Source organism: Ixodes scapularis, unplaced genomic scaffold (genome assembly GCF_016920785.2).
Source record: "Ixodes scapularis isolate PalLabHiFi unplaced genomic scaffold, ASM1692078v2 ptg000154l_1__unscaffolded, whole genome shotgun sequence".
Taxonomy (NCBI): Eukaryota; Metazoa; Arthropoda; class Arachnida; order Ixodida; family Ixodidae; genus Ixodes; species Ixodes scapularis.
The window spans coordinates 763,960-790,785 of NW_024609924.1; the positions used below are offsets into that span (position 1 = coordinate 763,960).

Below are 26,826 nucleotides of genomic sequence, written 5' to 3' on the forward strand. Positions count from 1 at the left end.
ATACGTTTTAAATGTTTAAGTGGCCTTTGTTGGCTATTAGCATCTTTTGACTAGAAGGGTCAATATGCAAACAAGTTTACTGATTTGCATATAAACTTTCTAGAACATATCAAAACAAAAGTGCCATAACCAAGTGTTTCTCCATTTTAATCGATAACTAGGTATTTTTAACGATAGTGTAAGGGTGGAGCACAGTGGAGCACATGACTGATATCTATTTGATTTTCGGCACCAAGTTGACCACCCCTCGCCAAATGGCACCACTTCTGTGTCTCCCACCTAGGGAGGCTGTAGTGAGGGTGGGTGCAACTCAAAACCTGGAGAGCGTTTGCAATTTAATGGCGGCGCCTGAGGGAGAGGATTGGAAAAGGATATGCGCCAATGTTGCCTGCACGAGAGCAGACGCCCGCTATGGGTTGCTCCATGCGCGTTTCCTCCTCTCGCCTCCCATTGCAAGCAACGAACGCCTTGGCGCAGCCTTTCTCGCTTCCTTAAAGAAGCAGCGTTGCCAGACAAGCAGCAACGTCCAAGATAGCGGAATTTACCATTTTTCGCGTTAAACAAATACTTAACCTATCGGAACAAAACTGGTGGCTATGGGAAAGTAATCATGCACAAATTAATTTACATTAATCATGTAAATTATTCATGCACATTAATGGGCTCTTATGACCTGAGGGCTCTTATGACCCATGACAAAATGTTGTATGAGGGGAGGGGGGAAAGGAGGTCCCAGCAAAATCGAAGATTTCGGGGGGGGGGGGGGGGGGGGGGGACCGGGCCCCATGGGCCACCCCCCTGGCTACATGCCTGGTATGCACTATTCATTGTGGCAGGTAAGGTAAAAGGAATTACTGTAAACATTTTCGCAGGCTCAGTATTTCGCGTTATAGGTTGTTTTCATATGACGTCAATCCGCCACTTTGTTGTTAGTTTATTTTTTCAAACAAATTCACTAATATGAAGGATTACATAACAACCTGTCGAGGAGACGTCAGCGTGGTAAGACCTGTAATCTTCTGTGCTCTACGCATTTAAAGGGGTACTCCACCGATTTTTTGAGCTACCTCAACTAACTATATTTTCTGCCTCCCCCGCCTTTAGCCTTTCCGGTATGCTATTTAGCATCGCGAAATTCATAATAGGTATTGTGAAATCGGCAAATGAAAATGGTGCAAAAACCAATATTCAAATATTCGCGCACTTTTCAGTGCCGTGACTTCAGTGGCAAGCAGGCTTGCCAGGCGAGCAAGTAGTCTAAAAATAGAATATGCCAATCATTTGTTCCGTGCTGGAGCGCGGATACGGGAGCGAGCATCCAAAGCACTCATTTGACACCATGAAACTGCTTCAAATCCGTTGGGAACAACTTCTGTAGTCCAAAAAGTTAACCCCTGCTTTCCACTGACCTCACTTTGTTGTTGTTGCCAGTAGAGACTTTCAGTTTGAAAAACATGATGAAGACCAAAACTGTAAATTCAATAACTTCGCGAAAAAACAATATTTTGACCTAATATTTGGGATACTGTTTTAGCAATGTTTGTTGGTTAGTTTAGCAAAGTTTCAAGCAAATCGCAGATAATGAAAACACCGGTGAAGTACTTAAAGGGGCCCTGCAATCATATTTAAGCGTCTACCTTTTATGCGGTTTCCACGTCTCTTGGGGTTCGGGCAAGCCAGCGGGCACGGAAAGAGTAGCTAAATATCAGTGCGCCATATTTTAACCGGACGACACGGAAACCTGCTCCACCGACGAGGGCGACCCGCGGTACCGAAAGCGCGCAAAATGTGACGTCTTTGGTCCTGGGCTTACTACTGGTCAGAGCCACTAAAAACTTCTTTTTGGTCGAAATACAAAATATAAGTGGTGCGAACCGTTTCAATTATTTATACAAGTAGTTTTTGTTCACTATTATAGATGAAAAAAAGAAAGAAATGCAGTTTATAAAGTACGGAAACAAGAAATGACCCGTCAACATACCCGCCGCCAAGCGGTGGAAAAGGCGGCGCATACTAGAAAGGAGTAGTGGGATAAGGCGCCGACACGGAAAAATCCCGGATGTACGCGGTGGCGCTGCAGTCGTATAGACAGGAGGATCCGACCGGCTCCGAGCATTCCGAAGGCCTTCGGCGAGGGGCTTTGTCTTGCGGTTTGGCCGTTTCGCGGCTTTCGCGGTATGGCAGCGCGAAGTGGCTCCCATTCTGATCTTTACCCCGTGTTTGCTGTCGTTTGTGGCCAATGAAGTGTCATGCCGAATTAGTATTTAATTGCAAACGCAATGAAAGCCGCTTTGGCTGCCCGCTGCATACAGCCTATCCAAAACATGCTTTAGTGGCGCCCTCTGGCGCCGTCGACACGGAGTGCGGCGGCCGTGAGCGCTCGATGAGCTCACTATTCCTCCTCTAGTTCACGGCCACTCAAGCCAGGACCTACGACGTCATGAAGGAGGTTATTTTTTGCTTGTTTTTGTAATTCTAAATTGCCTACAACTTTTAAAATAAAGCGAATTCCGCGAAAAGAGAAGTTTCACTAAGTTACTACGTTTAGTACGCTCAGGTTCGGTGCAAATTAAAGAACAGTAAAAAGTCCTTGCACGGCCCCTTTGGGGTCATGGAAATCCTTAAAATGCTTGCCTTCTGCACATGCTAAATAGCTCAAAACAACAAAATGGGGGACAAAATTACGTCAGTGAAAACTCCCTATAGGTCAAAGCTGAAGCTTTGGAACAATAGACCGATCTCACCATCCAGTTTGACTACGCCACCGCTGCCGCAATACAACGAGGTACAGTAATCGAGGGAACTTTAGTATTTCTGCACGTGCGACAACTTCGCTGGAGCTCTGCGCGTGTGGAGCACAAGACAGCACGAGCCCTCTCGTGCATTGCAGTTTGCCTCCTGAGAACTAAAGTTATGGCAACGCCACGCATGCGCCGAACGCTTGGCAAGGGTTCAAATTTTCGCGATGTGGTGGGATCACAATATAGACTTTTTCAGGCAACATTTCATGGGCGCCGCCATCTTGACGTCACGTGACCCTGCCGCCATAGCCGCCCTTCAGTTTCTCGCCGATCCTCCGCGTTGTGTGCTGCACCGGCCACTACCGGAGCTTTGTTTTGTTTTCGCGTTCTTTTACGTTCCGCGTTGAAATTGCGTGTTTTCTTTAGGTCTTTTGATGTTTCGGGCTTTCATTTAATCATTTGATACCTATTCGCAACTCCAACGCCCTATAGGTGGCGGGGCGCTAGTTCCAAGATGGCGGAAGAGACGGGGATAGACACTGATCTCAATGACAATTGCTGGATCGCGCTTGCCGCCCCCGCAAGTGAAGCCACCGGGCGTCACTCGCTTGGGATACGATTTGCCGTTTTTGCTAGCCTTTGCTGCGGTTTTCCAGCGTGCTGACGACACGTTTTCTACTCGTTCGTCGTCATTCGCCGAAGAAGATTTTTGAAGACTCTGTGTATTGTTGAGACTTTCCGTTGTGAACACGTGGATAATTTTACGAAAGTGCAGTGTCGCAGGAAAAAGGCACAACGCGTCGAAAGGAAGGGCTGGCGGCGTGTTCAAAGCATCCTTGGCACGCCGAAGTGCCGTGTCTCTGTGCCTTCGAGCGCTTGGATACCGACCAAGAACCGACGCCGTGTGAATGTGTTTAGCGAGTGCAATGTGCGTGAAGACGTATCAAAAGGTACAACTCGTCGAAAACGTGTCGCCGGTGTCGCGGCGTGATCAAAACTTCCTTGGCACGCCGAGTGATGCATCTTTGTGCCTTCGCACGCTTGGATACCGGTCAAGAATTGACGCCGCGCCAAAGTTCTGAACGTGTGTCGCGCGTAGATGCCTTTAGATCATTTATATATATCGGCCACGGAGTTCTGGATCGTCCAGCTGTTCCGGTGAGTTGCTATCAATAAAAGGGGGAGATCTGTACGTATTCTTATGTACTATATTAACCATGGCTATGTCCCAAATCTACTCTAATAGATTCCGTGGGAGCACGAATAGGGCAACGTTGTACGTGGAGCCAGGGGGGTTTTCGAAAGCAAAAGTACAAGACGGCGAGAATGAAAATCTTTGAAGCGCGGCCGATATGGTCGTGTGCAATCTGTTGACCAATTACAATTAGGCGAGCCGCGCTCAAACGTCAAATGCAATTAAGTAGGTTGATAATAAGCCAGCACTGATCAGTGATGAGGAGCTGTTGTGCACGGTATTGTGTAAATCGTCTAAGGACGAAAAAAAGACGTACCTTCTCCCCATCTTCCGTCGCTAGTGGACGCTGGATTAAGCTCGTTCCTAAACCGCGAGGGGAAAAGACGCTGATCCAGAGGCACGAACAGCTTCACGCACATTGCACTCGCTGAACACATACGGCGTCGGTTCTTGGTCGGTATCCAAGCCTGCGAAGGCACAGAGACACGGCACTTCGGCGTGCCAAGGAATCTTTGAACACGCCGCCAGCCCTTCCTTTCGACGCGTTGTGCCTTTTTCCTGCGACACTGCACTTTCGTAAAATTTTCCACGTGTTCACAACGGCACGTCTCAACATACACAGAGTCTTCAAAAAATTTCTTCGGCGAATGACGACCAACGAGTAGAAAACGTGTCGTCAGCACGCTGGAAAACCGCAGCAAAGGCTAGCAAAAACGGCAAATCGTATCCCAAGCGAGTGAAGCCCGGTGGCTTCACTTGCGCTGCAGCGAACAAGCGGGGAAGCGCGATCCAGCAATTGTCATAGAGATCAGTGGGGATAGACTCTCCAGGGTTTCCCGTGCGCCTGTTTGCTGACGCTGGTCAGTGCGCTAAAAATGGTTTATTTGTCTGCAAACGCGAAATGGCTAGGGCAGGATCATATTGCAAGTGACGGAGATGTTGATGCCCGTTAGTAAAATGAGCTCGCGGATATTTAAAAGTTGCAGAAACCTCGACTTGCGAATGTGGCAGAATATTTTTGAGGGTGATGAAGATACCGTGTTTGCGCTTTGCCTGGCCATTAGTGCTGTAAAATGTGAGCAGCGCACGGTGACCGTGAAGCTTCAGAAGAGCAGCGTTCACAGTATTGACGCCTTCGTGTCACAGGCTCGCAACTCGATGCTTACCGTCTCGCTTTTAGTGTATTGCAACACATGATCAAACTGCTCTATGGTTATTAGGGAGTTTTAGAATAGCGCGCGCTAAAGCTTTGCGTGCGCAAAGAATAGCGTCGTCGCCACTGCGCATGCTCCGAACGCAAACCAGATTTTGCGCTTTGCGTGCGCAATTTTAGCGTGCGCTATTTCTCGGAAATAGCGTGCGTACGCAAAGATTCTTTGCGCTTCTCCAAGGAGGATTCGTGATGAGAAGTTGGCTAAAGCCAAGACGAGCAGAGTTGAAAAAAAATGGCGGCTTCCAGGATTATGTCAGCGGCTGCTTTGGCGACGTCGTGAGTGCGACGTCGGCGGCATCCTCGCGGGAGCGATTTTCAATACGGGACGGCATTGTACTCGGTTTGCCAACGATCACCGACAGCTTGGTGCTTGTGACGCGCGAACATTTCTCGGCGAAGGTACGATGTGCGAAGGTCAGTACACGAGACCTCTCTTGCCGAGGCGACGCAAGCGGACACGACCGGTCAACCGCTCGCGTCGCATTATCACGTTTAAACTAATCTAAAATAATACTCTGGACCAAAAAACTTTTTTTTTTTCTTAAGTTACAGCATTTCGTGGGTGAAATAAAAATTGTGACTGTGTCTTGGTGGCGTCGCAGGCGCGAGATGCTTGGGCTTTTGCGTCGCGACGGAGAAACGCTATTCTAAAACTCTCTCGCGTCGGGTGCGCTAATACAAGCGCTAAATTTAGCGCTAGCGTGCGCTAAAATTGCGCACGTTATTCTAAAACTCCCTATTGATAGGAAGTTTGTTACCGCAGGCTACCGTGCGTTGTAGCATTACAACCGGAGGCTCGCGCTGCTCCTTTGAAGCACAATTCTCAGCGCGTGCCAGGAGCGTTGCCGTGCTCACGGTAGCCAACGGTTGCCTGCGGTAACGCTATAACTGCCTATTACCATAATCGGCGTGTTTAGGGGTTTTATTTCTTTCTCTACCAGAAATGCATTTTTTAATATCTGTACATTTTTTTTTTTCTTTTTTGTACCGTTTTATTTGCAACGTTGTGGCCCCTCTCGCAAAAACTGCCCGTTTTAAGTTTTCGTCATGAACGGCTGGCTAACACAGACAGGTTTAAGATTCTTCGGGAATTTATTTATTTACTTACAATTGCCTGAAAGCAAGTACGCGTATTCTATCTTTTAAAAGTGCTTTGAGTAAATGGTCATGTTCCTACGGCCTTAAAACGCAAAGCCATTCCCGACGTGTATTGCTCGACATATCGTTGCGCGACCAGTTTTCTCCTACTTAGGACAAAGAATAGACTTTTCATAGACCGAACGCTAGAGCTCTACATTATTAGCGGGAGCGTTTGCCGTCGCGTTGAGCACAGATCGAGCTGGCGGTCATGCACAAGACCAGCAATCGACAGCGTGTGCGATATACGAAAAGTCCCTAATAAAATTAAACATCCCGGTCCTTCGTGCAACGCTGTTGCGTGGTGGAGCATAAGAATTCCTTTTTTAACGCGCTCACTTTTTTCGTTACAACGGTTTCACGCATCAAGGCCGACAGCTCGTGCCACCTTTTCTGCGCCGCCGCCGCCGCTGCCGTCCCCGTTCCTCTGGTTCTCCGCTCGTCCGCGGGAGGGCGAGCGGCGCGCTGGAGTTGCGAATATTTCAACATAGCTCTTGTATTTTCTTATTTATGAAATGGAATGGGACAGCGAATGCATCGACGATACAAGATTATGGCTTCAGAGACCATGCAAGTTCATCCCATTAATCTAATGTTTCTCTCGCTAATAAAGGGCAGTCAACACCATTGCGACATATCCAAATTTCAACTGACTATCCAGTCGTGTTCTCGTTGCATGTGCGCCCTCCTTTCACTAAAGCCGACCCGCATGTAAGCGATCGGCGTGCGACGAGACGAGCTACGGCGACAACGACGAAGATTTCTCACTGCCGCCTGTTGCATCGCTCGGTTTTTTAGGTTTCTGGAAAACGTCGCTCATCGTCTTCGTCGCCTGCTCCCGTCGCTTCCATGCGGTTTGCCTCGTCGCGCGACTGCCCGAGCGACAGCGAAGCGGGTCACCGTCGCTTGTCTCGTTGTTCGCTGAATCGTTTGCATGCGGTTTATGCTTAATATCGAGGCGCCAATGGTTCAATCCTGTGTGCATAAAAATAGAGTATACACCGCATGTAAGCGATTTGGCAAGCGACCACATAAGCGACGACGACTCGCTTCGCTGTCGGTCAGTCAGTCGCGCGACGAGACAAACTGCATGGAAGCAACGGAGCAAGCGACCAAGACGGTGAGCGACGTTTTCTAGAAATCCCAAAACCGAGCGATGCGACGGGCGACGGTGAGAAATCTCCGTCGCTCGTATCGTCGCGCGCTAAATCGCTTACATGCGTGTCGGCTTTACGGAAACGAGCGCGCACATGCAGCGAGAAGCACGACTGCGATAGCCTTACTGCGTCAGTTGCAATTTACATATGTCGCAATAGTGTTGACTGCCCTTTATTAGCGACAAAAACTTAAGAATGGGATGAACTAACATGGTCATTGAAGCCTCATCGTCGACCCATTCGCTGTCCGATTCCATTTCATAAATAAGAAAATACAAGAGCTAATGTCGAAATATAAATATCAAATGATTAAATCAATGTCCTAAATATCAAAATGGCCTAAATCAAACACAAGATTTTAACGCGCAACACGAAAAATAAGCTCCGGCAGTGGCTCGTGCAGCACACAACGCGGAGCAACGACGGGAAACTGAAGGTCGGCTATGGCGGCCCGGAAAGCGCGCGAAGGGCGCGCCGACTGGTGGCAGCTCCAGTAACTGACTTGCCGGTATTGTTCGTGGGACCGATTTTTCGCAAAATGTAGGCAATTCGCGAAATTAGGTCTCTGAAAATTAGGTCTTTGCAAAAATTAAGTCGTTTACAGTATTCGGTTCTTTCTGAACCTGTGATGTTGATTTGCTGCAGCTGGTATGCTTTTTAGCAAGTGTTTACTTAATTGAGAGTCAGCACTTGTCCCGTGTACCTCCTTATTCCGTGTCCTCATTCATTGCACGCTGCTAACAACTTTTGTGACAACAAACCAACCCGCCCACACTGACTTTTTGGCAAGCACCAGTTTCCAGAGGGCAAAAAGAATTCCAAAACAAAATAAAACAGAACCAGCAAACATTGATGTGACTTGTTTTTTATTGCGTAAGTTCCGCCTTCATTCACAACTTGCGCTACATAAAAAAAATAAAAAAACAGGAGAAAAAAAAAAGTGCTGAGTGGCTATGCTATGGCAGTTTCTGTACACCTCCCGAATGAAAGAAGGGGCTTAGGAAGCCTCTGCCGCCAGCTTCTCTGCCTTCTCGTGCACCTCCTCGATGGGGCCCACCATGTAGAAGGCCACTTCAGGCAGGTGGTCCAGCTCACCTGAAACGGCGAGTGGCTCATTAGTAGGGCTCAGTGGTATTCGTATAGGACAAGGGTCTCAAACACGCGGCCTGCAACTCACTGGGACACAGCCCGCAGGAAACTGGCTACGAGTCTCGGTCCCTAATGTCCCGAGAAGGCATGCGCCATAGTGATCTCACCTCGCCGATTCATTCTCGCTCAAAGAGTAGCCCTGCTTTTTCAAGGTATTCACATAGTCCATACTTATGTGTTCATGTGCCCATCGTTTCGCTTCATATTTTGCTTCCCAACTTTCTGTAATTTAGAATAATTTCACTACTAGGCTGCAAGCGCGAGCTATTCGTTGAAGGATGCATTTCGGCTGCACAAACTTCTCGATCAGCGGGAGCAACTGGCAAAAGATAAAGGTTCAAGCTCAAAACTTTCACCTTCAAAAAGATATCTATAAAAGACAAGTGTTTGTTTGTAAAAACCATCAGGGGAAACAACTTTCATATTAACTGATTATTTGTAGAGACATGCTGAGCTTGGTTAAGTCCTGGGTGAACTGAGCAACTGGAACAACAGTACTTGTTCTATTAAAAATGCCAGCACGTTGGCAGAGCGGCGTCACTTTTATTCTTACCACATCAGCAGATCAAGGCCCAAAGTAGTCTTATAAGCAAATCAAATCTAAAGATGTCACTGGCAAGACTGAGTTTACAAAAAGCATAAAGCACGAAGTCTTACCCCACCCCCTCCCGCGTCTTACGTTGGCCCTCCACCTTTCAGGTGTGGATATCTGGCCCCCACACAAAAATGAGTTTGAGACCCCTGGTGCTTCGGCAAAGAATCTAGAAAAATTCCAACCAATAGGGTGGTCGAGGGAAAAAACAAAAACTCTTCAAGAACGAAGCGCCAGCCACGCCGAGGATCGCAAAGAACGGAATGGACTAATAGCTAAACCATTACCCGAAATTCACTCAAATTTTTGATCAGTAAAAATAAACATATGGTTTAAATTAGGAACACGACTAGCACCGCCGAAAACCCCTATATCGGTCAACTTTACAAAGACTTTGGCGCATCTCCAGGCATGTGCAAAGCGTGGAGGTGTTCTAACCTTTCCACTGGGGCAGTGCAAAGCTGCGGAGATGAGCAGTATTTCAAATAGAAGTTAATAAATACCTCTGCATTTAATATCATTTTAGTACAGTTAAACCTCGATTTAGCGAAACCCGATTTTACGAATTTCCTGAATTAACGAACAAATTCAGATCCCGTGCGCAGCTTATGCCCGCGAAATGACTTTCGATTTTACGAAGTTCCCAATATAACGAAATAATTAGCGGGTCCCGGTGACTTTGTTAAATCGAGGTTCAACTGTATGTTGTATTTCATACTTGGTTACATATTGGGGAATATATCTGTCAGCTCTATTTAAATATTTCAAATTAAGTACCTTAAATACATGTATTTCAAATACAGCCCCAAATACAATTTTGGTTACTGATCTTTGCAATCTAATGTGATAAAGGGACACACTTTGCAAAGGAAGTCACATGCAAATAGCATGAAGCTTGTTGCACCTGACACAGAATAAACATGGAAGAAAAAGAATGAAAGAGTAGAAGGAGAAACTAATGGGAAGAGTACAATTACAGTGCAAACCACTAATAATGATGCCAGATATAGCAATGTACTGCTTTCAACCATCAGTTTCTAGAGTTTCGAGACTAGAAACACTCAGTTTCTGGTTCAGATACGATGATAATTGGTTATAACGATTGAATCTTCGGGTTTTCTCATTATTGTTATAAGTAGATTGTCTTTTTGGTTGGACGATTTATTGAAACACTTCGAATTAATTGCATGTTTGAAAAGACTGATACATCAACTCTGCCTTTTAAATTAATCTTACAATAAATACATTCGTTTTCCTCAAGTTGCATCCGCCTGTAAAGTTATGACAAATTTTATCTAGAGCTGCAACATTGTTTATAATCATTTGATTCTAGGTATACAAGGTGTTTTACGAAAGGTGGACAAATTTGATATTGCGAAAACTATGCGTCGCAACAAAAAAAGGCTTGTGTCGTTTTGGTCCTGGGCCAGGGGCCTATTTAGGAAAATTATCACAGCCCGGGATAATTAGATTGTTAATTACTTTTGCGTAATTAACTTCTTAAATATTGGGCTCAAGGGCATGGTTTCAATTAGAAAATTGCTCAGCATCACCAAAAAACACAAAATCAACAAATTGCAGAACGATAGAAGGCACGCAAAGCATTCTACGGCTTTCTGAAAAACCGCACAAATTCGACAGGTTTGTTAGTTTCGGTTTGCTATTGGAGCACATCTCGGCCCCGACGGCACCACGCCCCATGGAGAGAAAGTGCAACCAACCTGTGTTGTGCTGTCATTGCATGACGCAGCAGAGGTTTGTTGCACTATCTTTCCACGGGGCGCGGTGCCGCCTGGGCCAAGATGTGCTCCGATAGCAAGCCGAAACATAAAAACCCGTCGAATTTATGCGGTTTTTCAGGAAGCCGTATGATGCTCCATTTTGCACATAACACCCCATACATACCCAAGCTCAAGCTTAGTAAATATACAAGACTCCAGTCTAAGATGGCAATCTTTGATAACAAAATGTACCTGAAAAAAGTAATTGAAGATGATCAAATACCTTCGTATTTCTATTCTGAAGTGTGATCACATCATAATGTCACCTAATGACATGCAGCCTCCCATCATGTGGCACTGATGTCACATGACATCAGGTTGTAACATTATGTGAACAGTGTCGTTGCGTGACCCTGTAATATTGTGTGGTCATGTGACCCATGAGAGCAATAAACCGCAGCTAAATTTAGAGGGAAAACATTCTCACTAAACTTAGCGGTTTGTCGTGAGAACTTGTGCTATATGTTTTCATAATGACGTTATGGCCTGGTTTCGGAAACCATCCCACAAAAAGGATCCTGCTTTGGCCCTTCCAAATGCTATGTACACAAATGTGTACATCCTGACACTCACTTTTGGTAGGGAATATACAGTGTTTACTTGCATAATGAACGCACCCCCCCAACAGGCATCAATATTAACTTTTCTTTTTTCTCTCGCGTAATGAATGCACCTCCTATTTTCAGCTCCGCCAGTCTTGAACCGCGTCCAACTCAGCTAGCCACCGAGCCAATTTTCTTTTGCCGCCAAGCGGCCAGGCCAAGTCAAGCCATGCCAAGCCGCTCTCATAATGGCCGCAAGTGTGTAGTTGCAGAAGGGATCAATCGTGAAACCGAGTGGCGCACACACCTAACAGAGCTGGGGTTGAGGAATTGCCCAGCCCCAAACATGCTCCGCTTATCGGATACGTTTATGTCAACAAACACGCCGTTGTGCGCGGTTCGCTTTCGGACAGTCAAATCATGAAAGTGGTTAGGCCTAAGAACGGTCGCGTCGTTCTTTGTGCAGAGTGAGCTTCATCGGGCGCTTTTTTTTCGGGAGAAGGCATGCCAAAAGCGCCCTAAAAAAGGTTTGCAATTTAGAGAGCATGATTACTGTGACGCGCTTACGATCAGTTGCGGGTGCATTTCTGTCAGTGGAGCCAAAGTTTGTGAAGGAAATGTCTTTCACGATGGTTAAGAATGCCCTAAACCCATGAAGCATGTTGTCACGCCACCGTCGAAAGGAGGTAGACCGCCAAAAGTGCCAGACAAAGTCAGCTGTACCGAGGGCAAATGAGCCCACCTTTCAGGATCTGGTTGAAGCCACTGATGGTCTCGTTGATGGGCACAAACTTGCCGGCCTGGCCAGTGAAGACCTCGGCCACTTGGAAGGGCTGGGAGAGAAAACGCTGGATCTTGCGGGCCCTGGACACCGTCAGCTTGTCCTCCTCAGACAGCTCGTCCATGCCCAGGATGGCAATGATGTCCTGCAGAGACTTGTAGTCCTGCAGGAAAAGACGCAAGCACACGTGGTTAGACTTCACAGCTGCAGTGGCGATGACTGAAAAGAATGACTGAAGTTCACACACTTACAACTGACTACGTCCAAGAGCATTAAAAACCCTGGCGATCTCTTACGAGAGACCACACTGGCGCCGTCTATGAGGTAGCTGTGGAACAATTGTGATTTTCCTACATCTACTTTTTTCTCGCATCCTTCTTTCTTTTCTGGCTTGAAATGTTACAAACGACTGTTTCTCATAAATAGTAGGCACATCTGATGTCTCGAATACTTCAAACACTTCACTTTAGTGAAGTGCAGTTTCAGTGCTAATTCATAGATGGTGCCGGAGTCTTCTCTCGTCGCAAGAGATGACAAGGACTCGGCCCCAAGCAATTACGAGTAGGTGAGCCAGCCTTAACTGTCGCAAGCTTTAACCTATTTTGTTTAGTTGCTGGTAAGTGACTTCTAACCAATCTATAACAAGTTGGAGGATTAGAAGAGCTCTAGATACTTTCCGGGTGCCCGTTCAATCCTCTCTCCTACAAACTGTTTTTATGATAATGCTTAATAAAATGCACATTCTTCTATAAAAAAAAATATCCCACTACAGCTGCAATTTTTTTTTTGCCTTACGACTTGTTTTTACTACATGTTATTACACTTTGCAACAATCTGACCTTTTTAAAAGGAAACTATGTGTAACTTACATTGGGTCTGAAGAGGATATACATCCATAAATAGCACAAGTTAAACATTGCACAAAGTAACGCCGCTCCACCAAAACCACCGTGTCGGGGGGGGGGGGGGGGGCACACCTGTAGAATTTTCTGCACCCCACGGGCAATGTCGTAGTGCTCCTGCCCGACGACGTTGGGGTCCATGATACGGGAAGTAGAGTCTAGGGGGTCTACGGCGGGGTAGATGCCCAGCTCGGCGATGCCCCGGGACAGCACCGTGGTGGCGTCCAAGTGGGCGAAGGTGGTGGCCGGGGCCGGGTCCGTCAAGTCGTCGGCTGGCACGTAGATGGCCTGCACCGAGGTGATGGAGCCCTTCTTGGTGGTCGTGATGCGCTCCTGCATGGTGCCCATGTCCGTGGCCAGGGTCGGCTGGTAGCCCACCGCCGACGGGATGCGCCCCAGCAGGGCGGACACCTCTGAGCCAGCCTGGGTGAACCTGCACCCACGGGGAGAAGTTGCAGCTCGGTCATTTGTTTAGAACCTATTTAGTCCCCCAGTTAAGGCCCGTTCACACACTTGCGACCTCTTAAACCTGGGTTCCTTAAAACTTCTTAAACCGGAGAACACACTGGCGCCATCTATTGGGAAGCAGTGTAAACTCGGCGGTCCGGCATATTTTTTTTTTATTTCTCGCGCATTATCCTTTCTTTCTTGGCTCGAAAAACTTTTTTTCAATGTTATAAACAAGCCTTTCTATGGGTATTACGCACATTCGACCTTGGAAATCCATCAAAACCTCCGCTCTTGTGAAATGCAGTTCCAGGGTCACCGCATAGATGGCGCCACAATGCCAGTGTGTTCCCTCATTCTAAAAACATTTAAGAAGTTTTAAGAGATCTCGTCTCTCTCAGTCGTACTCGGTCGCAAGAGTGTGAACGGGCCTTTATTTGCACTCTTAAACAAATAAACTGGTTTAACAAATCAACCAGTTTATTTTCTCAAGAAGAAATAGTATTGCTGGGAAAGTCCTCGGTGCCATAGTCGCCGACCAGGTGCGGACGGGGAGGAGCAAAACTTGTATCTGCTTTGGAGTAAAGGTTTCGCACTTTGACATTCGAAAACCCACCAATGTCAAACATTGCTCAGTTTTTTTAACACCTGCTTATTTTCCAGATATGCATTTCCGAGCAGAGCACTTAATGTAAATGCTAACATTAATAATTATAGAAGTCTAGCAGAGAACAATGTTGCTTCACAAATGTCACAAGAGCACAAAGCCATATTTTGTAACAACTGAAAAAACTGCAAGCTTTGTTTCGTGAAGACAACTGCGAGAATCCTATAAAGCCCATAGCGTCGGCCTAATGTGGCCTTGCCACACGAACAGACGCAGGATGAATTTATCCTCTAGAAGCACAAATTAGCGCTTACGGCTCTGACAAACGGCAGAGTGAAAGAAAGGTAAACTAAACAATCAGAGAACTAAGGCCAGTTCACGCACGCATTGCAGCATTAAAGCAATGCTCAAAGCAGCACAGACGCAGCACCGAATCAATGCCGCATCACTAATGAAGTGTGAAGTCAGCACTACATAAATTAAACTAAGTCTGTGCTCTTTCTAGTGCTGACTGCTTGTGCGAGGTAGTGCTGTGGAGCACAGTGCTTAACGAAACAAAATGCCTCAGCAGAGTGGGTGACCTTGTGAATATACAGTTACTCTAGCCATGCCTAGAGCAACTAAATGGCAGAGCCATAAGAATACTCTAGGCAAGTGTCACTGTGGACGCTATAGCTGTATACAGTGGAGCATGGGTTCTATAATTGAATGAGCCCAAGAGTTCTCCAAGGTACCCATGAATCCCCAAGGGTACCCCCATGGGTTACCCAGAGCACCTATATGAATTCCATGGCTACCCTCATGGATTCCCCAGGGTATCCTCATGGGTTCCCTTGGGTACCTTCAACATTTCCCTAGGATACCCCATAGGGTCCCCGAGCTCCCAGATTTCCTCGGCTGACCCTGCTCCCAAGGAAAGAAATTTTTACGTTTGGGCACTAGTTGAGCAGATCTAAATGAATGTGGCCTTTGTCCAGTTTCGGTTCATATATTTAACTTATCACTTGCATCTGAAACATTTCCTACTGCTTGAAAGCACTCTGTTGTTCCATTATATAAATCGGGTGATCGATCCATGGTTAACAACTATAGGCCAGTAGCTACAAAGGCCGCTCCACAGACTACAAAGGCCAACTATAGGCCTTTGTAGTTTTTCTAAAGTTTATAAAATTGTTTTGCACACCGGCCTTTATGCATATTTTTGTCGGAAGATTATTCCTGAGCAACATGGTTTCATGAAAGGCCGCTCCACAGAAACAAACCTATGTTCCTTCCTACATCAGATTGTACCGTCTGTCCATAGTGGAGGACAAACGGATGTAGTCTACTTTGATATGAGCGAAGCTTTTGACAAAGTTAATCGTCGACTACTGTTGAGAAAACTCTGTAGTTACGGTCAGTCCCTTAAGTACTGTCGTCTCCTCGATAGTTACCCATCTCATCGGCTGAACTTTGCACGAGTATCCGGTCGATTATCTGCTCCTTTTTTTTTCTACAGGGTGTCACAAAAGAAAATTTACGCCATTTTTTTACCGCAAAAATAAACTAAGCATCGCTGAACGCTCATTCTCTGCCCAAAGGTAGAGCTAGAGGTCACAACCAGATGCCAAAGTTTCAGCCCGATCCGATAACTTTATCAAAAGTTATAAGTGATTTTCTGAAAATTTTAGTGGGAAAAAGGAGTTCATTTTTTCTCGTTTTCAGTTTCAGGCGCCATAGAGCCCCATGTGTTCGAAAGCTCCGTCGGCCGCCATTTTCCCATTGAAATTTTCAGAAAATCAGTTATAACTTTTGATTAAGTTATCGGATCGGGCTGAAACTTTGGCATCTGGTTGTGACCTCTAGCTCTACCTTTGGGCGGAGAATGAGCATTCGACGATGGCTAGTTTATTTTTGTAGTAGAAAAGACTAAATTTTCTTTTGTGACACCCTGTACTTCTCGGGTTCCTCAAGGCAGTAACCTCGGTCCTTTGCTGTTTTTAATGTTGGTGAAATGATCTAGCATCTGTATTAAACACAGAATTGTCATCGGGCCTATGACAATTTTGAAAAACGGTTGAGTCTATGTTATGACAATTATTGCAAATAAATTATGCAGATCAAAATGTTACAACGGCGAATGACGCAAAAAAAAAAAAAAAAACCTACGGGTTTACATTTTTTTAATTTCTCAGTTTACCTTTCTTCTCACAATATAGTGTAACAAATAAAATAACATTGTTTTGGTTTGTGATTCCTTCTGTCCAATTTTCATACTGTAACGAGAAAGTAACGGCGTTACTGTTTTTGGAATAACTGTAACTAACACGTTACTTTTTGAAACCGGCAACTGTAACTGTAACAGAATTACTTTTTCCCCCTAGGTAACTGTAACACTGTTACTTTTTTCTGGTAACGTGCCCATGCCTGGCACCAGGTACCTCAAGCTTATACGAACTGGTGCCAAAGCGCAATTGTAGTGCAAAACTTTTTTAAGCGGTGATTCAAGAGCATGAACAGGGAAGCACGGTTTACTACAACCAGACATTGATTGGACGCTCGTAGAAAGCATGTGCAGATACAAAAAAACTCCCCACAAAAAGGAGTCACAAGGTAAATAGTGAATTGGTAGAAAAACTATGAGCAGCACATGCACGCTAAATACGGGAGTGTGACCGATTCATTCGACTGTTCATGCACTGGAAGCACGTGTGTGATAACCAAAAGTACTCACGAGAAGATTACGGACACAAATGAACAATTGCAGAATAAAGGCGCTAAATGGCACTTTTAAGAAAAGGTTTACTCTCAAAACGAAAAAAAATACTGAGGTTTGCTTTGCTCATCTTGATAGCCTGTGCGTCGTACTTCCCGCGGCCAGATAGCGAGACCGCATGACAACGCACCGGTATCATGCAGTCACAAATGACAGCGTAAAGTAATAGGGAAATTGGGAAAAGACCACATATCATAGATATAGAAGGGTACTACAGTTGAAATCCTCGAATCCGGCGATTGCTTGCGCCACCCTGTACCTAAGCCACCCATGCCCTTTTACTTTACTACGACGGGATTAAATGTTGCCAACCAAGTTTTCGTTTTCCTTTAAATCTAGCATTGCTGCAAATTTTTTAGTTTGAGTTACTTTTGGCGCAGTGTGCCGCAATTTCGACCGATTTTAGCGCCACTAGGCGGAGAAACTTGGGTTCGAATCAAAATTGCGCAACTGGCGCAGATGTCACACCCCTGCATTCACCAGTGCCAGTGATAAATCAAATTTACACGAGAAGCATTTTTCACTCCTCTTATGATCAGACTGCTTTTTGCTTGTTGGTGGATTGAGTAGAATACTAGGATTAAGTAGAATACTAGGATTGAGATGATATCGGCTGTTTTTGCCAGCGCATGGAGAGGATCCATGTTCTCCGTTTTTGGGCGCTGTGTAAAAAAAGGTTAGCGGGGACTACCGCCCCCTGAAGTTTCATTTAGCACTGTGGTTGGGTAATCCAACATCGATTAGAAACTAAGGTGGGCTGCAACGTAAGAAGTCTATGCAAAACGTTTTTGCTAGGAGCCGCACCGTGGCGCCACTGTCTCGTCGCACGCTTCCAATGAGAACCACTGCTAGAGTAACTGTATATGCTCCTAGCAAAAGCCCATTTCGTCTTGTTGAGAATGGTGCGTGTAAACATGCCCTTTGAACTTCTTGCACAGATGAACGAGGAGAGACGCTGCAGCTCACCTGAAAATGTTGTCGATGAAGAGCAGCACGTCCTGTCCTTCCTGGTCACGGAAGTACTCGGCCACCGAGAGACCGGTCAGAGCGACACGGGCACGGGCGCCAGGGGGCTCGTTCATCTGGCCGTACACCAGAGACACCTGGACGGAGGCGAGCAAAGCATTGGAACGGCCCCGAAGCCAGGGGCGGTTTGCTAGTGAATGGGGCCTTTCCTCCAGGCGTTAAGAGGAGTCTTTATGGCACGTGACTACCTCGAAGGGCAGGAAGTACCTAGCATTGCACGCGACTCCCCTCACCAGACATAAGCCTTGCCTCTTGCCATTCTTGCTTAACACAATCTTATTCACAAATAATTTGACAAGCCACCCCTAAAGTACGCAAATGCAGTTCATTTCACTTTTATTTCAAGCCTGTTCACCCTCTTTTTGCGCACAAAAGCGAACCCGAATAACCGAAGGGAGGGTAGACTTACGGGAACAGTCCTATCTCCGCATCAACTATTTTGGGCTGCAGAGTCAAGGCTGGTACAGCAACAGTGCTCTAACGATGTCGTAGCTACTTGCGCGAGCGCGACGCTTTGGTGCTGGTCACTCCCACCAGAGGGCGTGCGAATGAGACTCAAGATGATGCCCCATAGAAGCTACGCTTACCTTGACAGCGTAGCATAAAAAAAACTGACACAGAGTTTGTTTTTATAGGTACCGTGCCCCCATGATGTGACCAGAAAGTCCCTCTCGTGGCGTTTTTAGCCACTGGGAGATACTCGCATTCACCTGGGCCGGTTTGCCGGCGAATGTGGGTATCTCTCCCGGCAAATATAATAGTTAGAATAGCCGCGAGAAGGATTTTGAGCTCGCATGGCCGATTCCAAGGGGTCAAGAAACCACAGGTACCCAGCGTTTCAGGCGAATGGCTGCCGCAAGCTCGTTACCGCTGGGAGAGATACCCACATTCGCCAGCACACTACCCCAGGGGGGTAAAGACATAAGCAGAATGAGGCAAATCGTAGGCGCCGACATCGGGAGAAAGAAAAAGAGACAAAAGCAGAGAAAGAAAGCAGACAATAGGTTTGGCGTGTTCCCTTTGTCGCAATGAGTTGAAGTTGTTCGAGGAGTTTTTGGTGCTTCTTTGTTTATATTAGGGCATCGCCGGCATGATGGGCCACTTGGGACCACCCAGGTTTGCATCGATGCCCTGTCGTTCCAAAGCAGCTGAAATGGGTAGGACCTTTTCCTCTAGATTGTTTTATTAACTCTATGCCTGAAGCGTGCTTTAAACCAGGTTGAAAACGAGACAAGCCATAAATGGGCCAAGTGTGCCTAGAACTACAGACAGTAGATTGGAAGCTACATGCGGTCTATCCAGCCTGCAGCACGTGACTATGTGCTTTGTGCATGGTCAAAAGCCTGATAGCCAATTGTTCCAGTCGATTCATAGTTTACTCTCTACTGGCAGCTTACACGTCTACAGGCAGCTTATGTATAGAAGTGGCTTGCCCGAATCACTCGGGCAACTGTCGGCAGCTTGCAAGACCAAAACCATAGCTGCCGTTGACCTTCCACGATTGCCGAAGAACTTACTACGCAGTCTGTTGTAGGATTTACTCAGCTCTCCTCGAAAGAAAGTCAAGTCTGCCCATGGTGCAGTTGAGAATGCGACAACCATGAACTTCCATTGCGCTCTTCACATAAAGGATCCAACTTGCTCACCGCAAATGATACATAGCCAGGATCGCAACACGCGACACCAAAGCAAGATTCCGGTTGCGACGTCGTGGATCGGAACCGTAAGAGGCTGCCACCGAAGCATCCCCCCGCTATAGTCACTGACAAGAAGAGAAGAAGTTTCAATGGCTCCCCCCTCCAGTGCAAACCCCTTACCTTCGGTAACGCGTCTGCGTCTTGAGAGCTTTGACAGTTTGTGAATAGCGAAAGCACTACACGAGGCAACGAGCACGTGAGAGACCATCCACCTTGCAGTTCTCATCCAGTCAGCGATTATAACAGCCCCTTTACGATCCTATGCCGTCGGCAGACGGGCGGTACGACGCTCACCTTGGAGGTCTTGTCCTTGAGACTGATGACGCCGCCCTCAATCATCTCGTGGTACAGGTCGTTGCCCTCGCGGGTGCGCTCGCCGACTCCCGCAAAGACTGAGTAACCTCCGTGGGCCTTGGCCACGTTGTTGATCAGCTCCATGATGAGCACAGTCTTGCCCACGCCGGCTCCACCGAAAAGGCCGATTTTGCCTCCCTGGAAGAGGAGACCGAGTGCTTCAGAAAATATTAACTCTGGACTGATTCGAGTAATGGACTAGTTTCCTCTCTGCTTTCAGCATACTCTCTAAATTCTTCTCCGAACGAATATCTTGCTATTCTGAGTTGGTAGATGCTCTGCCTATGGTACCCGTTTGCTTATTTCTACGGGGTTTTGGCTGCGCGTGCAACATGGTATTCCCTTAAAAGCTCGCGCTGGAGGCGGAGCGGAGCATCCACTGAATTTTCAGCCTGTCGCGAACTGTAGAGTGGTTCCGCAAAACGCCTTTTCCTCTCATGTAAGCCGTGCTCTGCCATGTTTGTGAGCAGCGTCCACCGGCTTCGCCCTTTGCAAATTGAGCGGTTTCGTTAATCAGAGGTACAGTCACAGCGGTCGCTTCGATGTTTTGTTGAAACCCTAGGCATCAGCGCCTCGTGGCATCTTGACAGCGGAGTTTCTTCGCTTCATTCTGAGCACGCGCCTCACTGTCCTACCTGCGACGAACGGCAAGACACATCAGCATCACTGCCAGCGCATCACTCGGCGTCTCGCAAGAAGCGCGACGCTATCACGCAGCGACGCCAAGACGCACGCGTCTGCCACTTTGCGCTGTAATCTTGTAAAGCTTCAAGGCGTTTTTCCCAGTTGGGGCGGCTTGGGGACCCACCAACGGTGACGTAATGCGCAGGCCCGTCTTCTACATGCTATTGGACGGATGGATACAGCTGAACCCTACTAATCCCGCAGCGGCTCAGGCCACCCAGATGCGCATGCTTGTTCCACAAATATATAGGGTGACCCAAGTCACCAGGCTCGATCTAAAATGGATTGTAAAAATCGACGCTTGCAAGTAGCAATCTAAACTTTGTCAAAGGTGTATTTCACGGATCTTTTTTCTTGTAAAATCCCTAAGAATAGCTCCCTTTCTGTAAAAAAAAAATAGGACCAAGAAACTTGTCAGGGTCTATGGCGGAGGGCGAGGCAGACGACCAAATCGAGTTGCGGGATGCATTTGGCGCGCATATTGATAGATGGCGTTTGGAGCAGCGTCCAAAGGTGCAGCCGACCAGCAAAAGAAAGCAGACGACACGCAGACGAAATTCATTGGCAGCAAAAGCGCAGTCATTATGCAGAATCGTGTCTTTCTGCTTTAAATTTTGCTTTTACTGTCCGCATTTATTTTTTAACCAAAGGTACATTTCAAAAAGATCATGTTCACAATAATCGCGACCATCAAACCACGGTCACGAGCCGTCGCGATAAGGAGGTAGCGCCATCTATCAATACGAACGCCACACACACCCCGCTACTCAACTTGCCATCCCCCCCTTCTGGGAAATTGAAAACTACCCGCATATACTCAGGAAAACCTCTTTCCCGCTTACATTTCGAGCCAGAGGTATGACACAAGATATAGGTTACGTACACAGGCTCCGGTAGACCCCTTTTCTGCTTCCCAAAGCAACAGAAACAAACGAAAGCTGGGATACCTTAGAGTAGGGGGCGAGCAGGTCGACGACCTTGATGCCGGTGACCAGGATCTCCTGCTCCACGCTCATCTCGACGAATTCGGGGGCGTCCTGGTGGATCGAGAGGAACTTGTCCGAGGGAATGGGGCCCCGCTCGTCGATGGGCTCCCCGATGACGTTCATGATGCGGCCCAGGGTCTCGGGCCCCACGGGCACCATGATGGGAGACTGCGTGTCCGTCACCTTCTGGCCCCGCACCAGGCCCTCCGTGCCGTCCATGGCAATCGTGCGGACCACGTTCTCACCTGAACGAGGGCAGACGACGCGCACCCTCGGTGAACGAGCAGAAATGCCGCGGCACAAGCACCCGCGTCTCCAGATTCGGTGCGCAATCTGAGTACGATCAGATACTGAGGAAGCTGGGAAGCACGGCACACTTTCGCTTTGCACGCATACCCAAAGAACAATGGGAGCATTCAGTTCGGCCACTTCGAGCATCCCTTGAACGTCTTCGGGAAACAATGGTGCTCAAAAAAGGGTTATTCGGGAGAAGGGAAGAGAAATTAAGGTGTCTACCAAGTTGCTTCCTTCAAATTCTCCAACTTTTTCAGGTTTCTGCCCGAATATTTGGATAAAATTACCCGGACTGTTACAAAAAAAGAGAGGGCCGAGGACAGGTTAGCAGCGGCCGATTGGGTTGTTCCCGCTCAATCCGACGAATAGGAAGGTAACTTGCGCTGCCTAGCAACACCTCGGGCAACTGTCGCTTGTGTCGCTTGGTGCAAAAGCCGTCCACTCTGCCTTGCGCAGCACCTTCCTACCTCGTAGCGTCTCGTAGGTCATTTTCCCAAACTTAACCGACTTTCTGACGACTTCCCCGACTTCTCCAGAGGCATCATAATTCCACGACAATTCCAGGTTTTAACAAAGAATCTGTTTGAGGGCTAGAATCCTAGAAGAAAGTGCAACAAGACACTACAGAAACCGTTACAAAATGTGCAACACTTACTTCAGAGGAAAATATGAATAGTGGAAAATTTGAAAAGTAACGAAATTCTTAACGTGCCCCAACGGGAATCGAACCATTGACCACGTGGTTGTGAGCCCCAAATTCTATCACTCCACCAATTAGTGTGTAGATGCTTTGTCTCCACCACGGTGGTCTCTACTGACTAAACGTTAACGCCAGCATTTAAATCAAGACGTGCCCACCATCGCATAGAAAAGGACAGAGTTTGCATTGATTGAATGATTGATGTTTAATGGTGCAGCAGCGTCCAAGGCTATCATAATGTGCCAACAGAGTTTGGAGTAAAAGAGTATGCTAACTCTAGGGTTCAGTGAACTCTGTATTCATTATCTTTTCAAATTCGAGGGTGTCCTTTTTGGGGGGAGGTTTTTTACAGATTCACTGTTTGTTTTTTTGTGATTGGTTACAACTTCAATTTACAAAACAAACACCAAATCAGTCAAAAAACAAAAAAAAAACATTTGAATTTAAAAAAACATTAACACTGAAACAGAATTTTATAGTCTGTGACAAGTTAAAGGGGCACTGACAACCCAAGGGTCGTATCTTATTGTCTAAAACAATGCACATTGTAGTCATAGAAAAAAAAAAAAGAAACGCATTGCAAAAAAAATACGTTTACGCGCGCGCGCGCGCGTAAACATTTTTTTTTTTTTGTTGCTTTTTTTTCTTGCTTTTTGTCTCCTTGCTTCTTTTGATTTGTGACGTCAAGAATCATAAAATTTAGAAGCTTTGTAGGCGACACTTCTATAATATTTAATAACGGCAATCGTAAAACATGTTTTTTAACGCAATTGCAAACGCACTTCTTTTTGAAATACCATAAAATCGGAGTCCGTTGTGGTGCCGCTTCCTGGATTTGTATCCTCTCACGGAGAACAGGCGACACCGCTCAAAACCGATCCGCCGGCGCTCGCTCCTTTCCTCCTCGCTTTGGGTCGCGATGGCAACAGCACAGAGTGGTGGAAGGAAGTGGACTCTCAGGACTTTGCAATACTTGACGTCAACGCACCGGTGCGGGAACTTCGAAGTCGGCATTTGGAAATTGTTTTTTTACTTCACAAATACTGAATTCCCAAGTTTCGAATTTTGAGGGTAATGTCCCGGCATCGTTTTCAATTGTTTCGGATAATAAAAAAAAGATATGAATTTGATGTGTCAGTGCCCCTTTAAGTGTTCAGGGCAAGGGAAAGGAAGGCTGGGGAGGAGGAAGCAAGCAGACTGGTGGAGAGAGGGATGTTTCCTCCTCTCCAACAATCCATCTTCCTCCTCCTCTCTAGCCTTCCTTTCCCTCGCCCTGAAGTCTCAACCTGTCACCAACTATAGCTATAACCAAATAAAAGTAAAAATGTTGCAATATCCACGGCAATCTCCGAAGGATGCCGCAGAAACATTCTGCGTATACCGATTTCATCTGTAGGATCCAGATAAGACCATCATTTTTCGTGTTGACAGACACCCCAGAAATCAACCCTACCCCTAAACACCCAAACACTTCCGACGCCATTGGGCAGTGGGGACGTGCGACTCACCCAAGTGCTGGGCAACTTCCAGCACCAGGCGGGGCTTGCGTCCCTCCACCTCCAGGGCATTGAGGATGGACGGGAGGTTGTCTTCAAACTGTACGTCCACCACAGCACCAATCACGGCCACGATCTGGCCGTTGCCCACCTTGGCCTTGGCCTGGGCGGCAGCATGACGCCGGCTCTCCGGCTCTGCACCGGGGCGGCAACAAACGAGAAGGTCAGAGACCAAAACCGCCAAAACGAGAGAACATTCAGCGGCAAAGGACACAATAAGAATGACCATGCTCCAGACGTGCCTCCGACTGGTACGTCCACTAAAAGCCCACAAATCAAGGCCCGTTCATGCAGCACCGTCTGCTAATGTCAAGAGGATTCTGTGCTTCACATTAACCGTGGCAATCAACTCAAGGAGTAACTTTGCACGCAACCTTTGAAGCACAAATGTCTCGGCGACTTATAATGCAAGCAGACGTTGCATGAATGGGCCTTTACAACACAAGGGGGGAGTCCTCAAAAAAAGGCCGATCCTGGCGGTCGGCCGTACTGGAACAGTGCGGTGGACCAAAATTCGCCATGGCTTCTGAACTAGTAAAATCTTTAGACCATTCCAATAACTGCCTTCTACATGATGCCATCTTTATCTACCGGCTTGTGGGACGTGTCTTCAGCGTGTGCAGTAGCCCTTTTCAGCGAAATATCAGATGCCACGCGCGAGCTCACAGCCCAGTGACCCGGCACTAAGGGAACAAGCAGTCGCGAGCTTTAGGCTAGGTGGCATAAGCTACCACCCATTAGAAAGGGTATAGCCATTAACATTCATTTATCCATTGAGTGGCACGCAGCATAGAGCAAGACGGGTACCCCCTGCAGCCAACTTTGAAAGGGTCTGGCAATTCTGAGAACCACCACCAGTGTTGACTCTTTAATACAATGCAGGCACCACCAAGTAAAAAAAAAAAATGTTAGAAAAAGTTTTATAAACATGCCAGTCAGACGCATTTCACACTAATCAGAACATATAACTGGCATCAAGGAGGAAGAAGAAAAACCTATGTTCACCCAAGCCCTTTCTTGTGCTAAAGTAAAAGCTATGCATGCACGCAGATAGCTTTGAGAGGTGAAACCGTAGTATGTGCAAGAACAACTTGAGCATTATAGAAAAATAGGAGCGTACACTAGCAACATTTGCTTTGTTAAAATCAAAAAGCCCACGTAGCTCTGGATGGCTAATGAAACAATCTCATTGGCAGTCGTAGTGAGCTAGCACAATTTGAATAATATATCGAGTGCTTCAATTTCATGCCCGTCCGAGGGCTAACGTGCAGAAGGCCCATGTTTGACCTCTTTCAAGTGCTGTACCATGAAGAAAGGTCAGAGGACAGGCCCACATCAACCGACTGATTATGCCAACATGTTCAACTAACTACTACGGATGGGGCACTCTTCAAAAAAGACTTCCGATGCTCTTTGCACCAAGGCAAGCCAAGCAAAGCCAGAATGGCGTCACCCAACAAGATCAAAGAAGGCCGCCGTGTGTTCCCCTAGGTTGCCGAGCAAAGGGCACCTCTAAACTTTCTTTTCTTTGCCCTTTTTTTTAAATTTTGAGTAGCAAAAGGTCGAAGAAATTTTCTAGCGACCTCGCAAAAGGGACTTAATTGCTTCGAACCGAGAAATTGGTGAATGGGTACGACATAGAGGGGAAAGAGGTCAAAGCTCGGCCCGCTCACACCGGTCACGAATACCAGCGGCTACGCAGGAAACCGAACAGCTGTGTCGTTTAGGGGAGTTCTCAGCAATAAAATATCGTATTATGCCACTTTGAGACATGCGATGCACGCATCCGAACACTATCTGAGCGAAGTCTCGATGCCGGCATCCGTCGAAGGCATGGCGTGCAGTTCAACACTACACACCCAGAAAAAAACTAGTTCCCCACTTTTCTCGAAGTCCGGTGCAAGGTCACCGTTTTTAATGTAATCAGTTCGACAGTCTGCTAATAACAACGGCACTCTTGCATCGGTACTTTTTACAGTGTCAGCGTTCCACGGCGGCTCGGTTAACCCTAATTGACCCAACATTTGCACTCAAGGGCAGGCAGGGTACAGGGTGCCTTCGGGCCGGGTTGGGTGGATGAATAGAACTCACGTGTGGTGCATAGCGCTGGGATTAGCCTCGAATTGATGCCACTGACTTTGGCGAGGGAAACGGCCGGCTTGGCCGACTTCAAGATGCTCGAGCAAGCTCTTCCCACGACGCTCAACATGATCGTGTCCTGCTGCACACGACGACGAAGGACGAGGCGACCGCCGGGAGAAGAGGAAGGGAGCGAGAAAAAAAAATGAACGTCGGGCCACGTGATCTCAGTCACGTGACATTCAACCGGCTCATTGTCAGAAAGCAACTTGCGTCAAATTTGGAGAAACTTTTACTCTCACGGAAAACAAAAATAAATGTATTACTCTTGGTATCAGCTCACCATAAATAAAACCTATGTTTTGGTGTTAACAAATCATAAAATAAAACGTTTGTTCTTTAGTTGTTGTTTTTTTTGTCTTTTTACTTGTTAACGCTGCTCTTCCGCGTT

General features: G+C 46.9%; 1 protein-coding gene across 1 annotated transcript; it reads right to left on the reverse strand.

The window, feature by feature from the left end:
• Positions 1–8,292: 8,292 nt before the first annotated feature.
• LOC8039882 (ATP synthase subunit beta, mitochondrial) lies at positions 8,293–26,610 on the reverse strand. Its single transcript, XM_029983472.4, has 8 exons — positions 26,388–26,610; positions 24,249–24,431; positions 21,708–21,991; positions 20,017–20,214; positions 17,966–18,102; positions 13,266–13,623; positions 12,250–12,451; positions 8,293–8,538 (listed from the first exon to the last, which is right to left on the reverse strand). Exons 1-8 carry the CDS (start codon positions 26,503–26,505, stop codon positions 8,441–8,443), a joined length of 1,578 nt encoding a protein of 525 aa, XP_029839332.2. The 5' UTR covers positions 26,506–26,610; the 3' UTR covers positions 8,293–8,440.
• Positions 26,611–26,826: the final 216 nt, after the last annotated feature.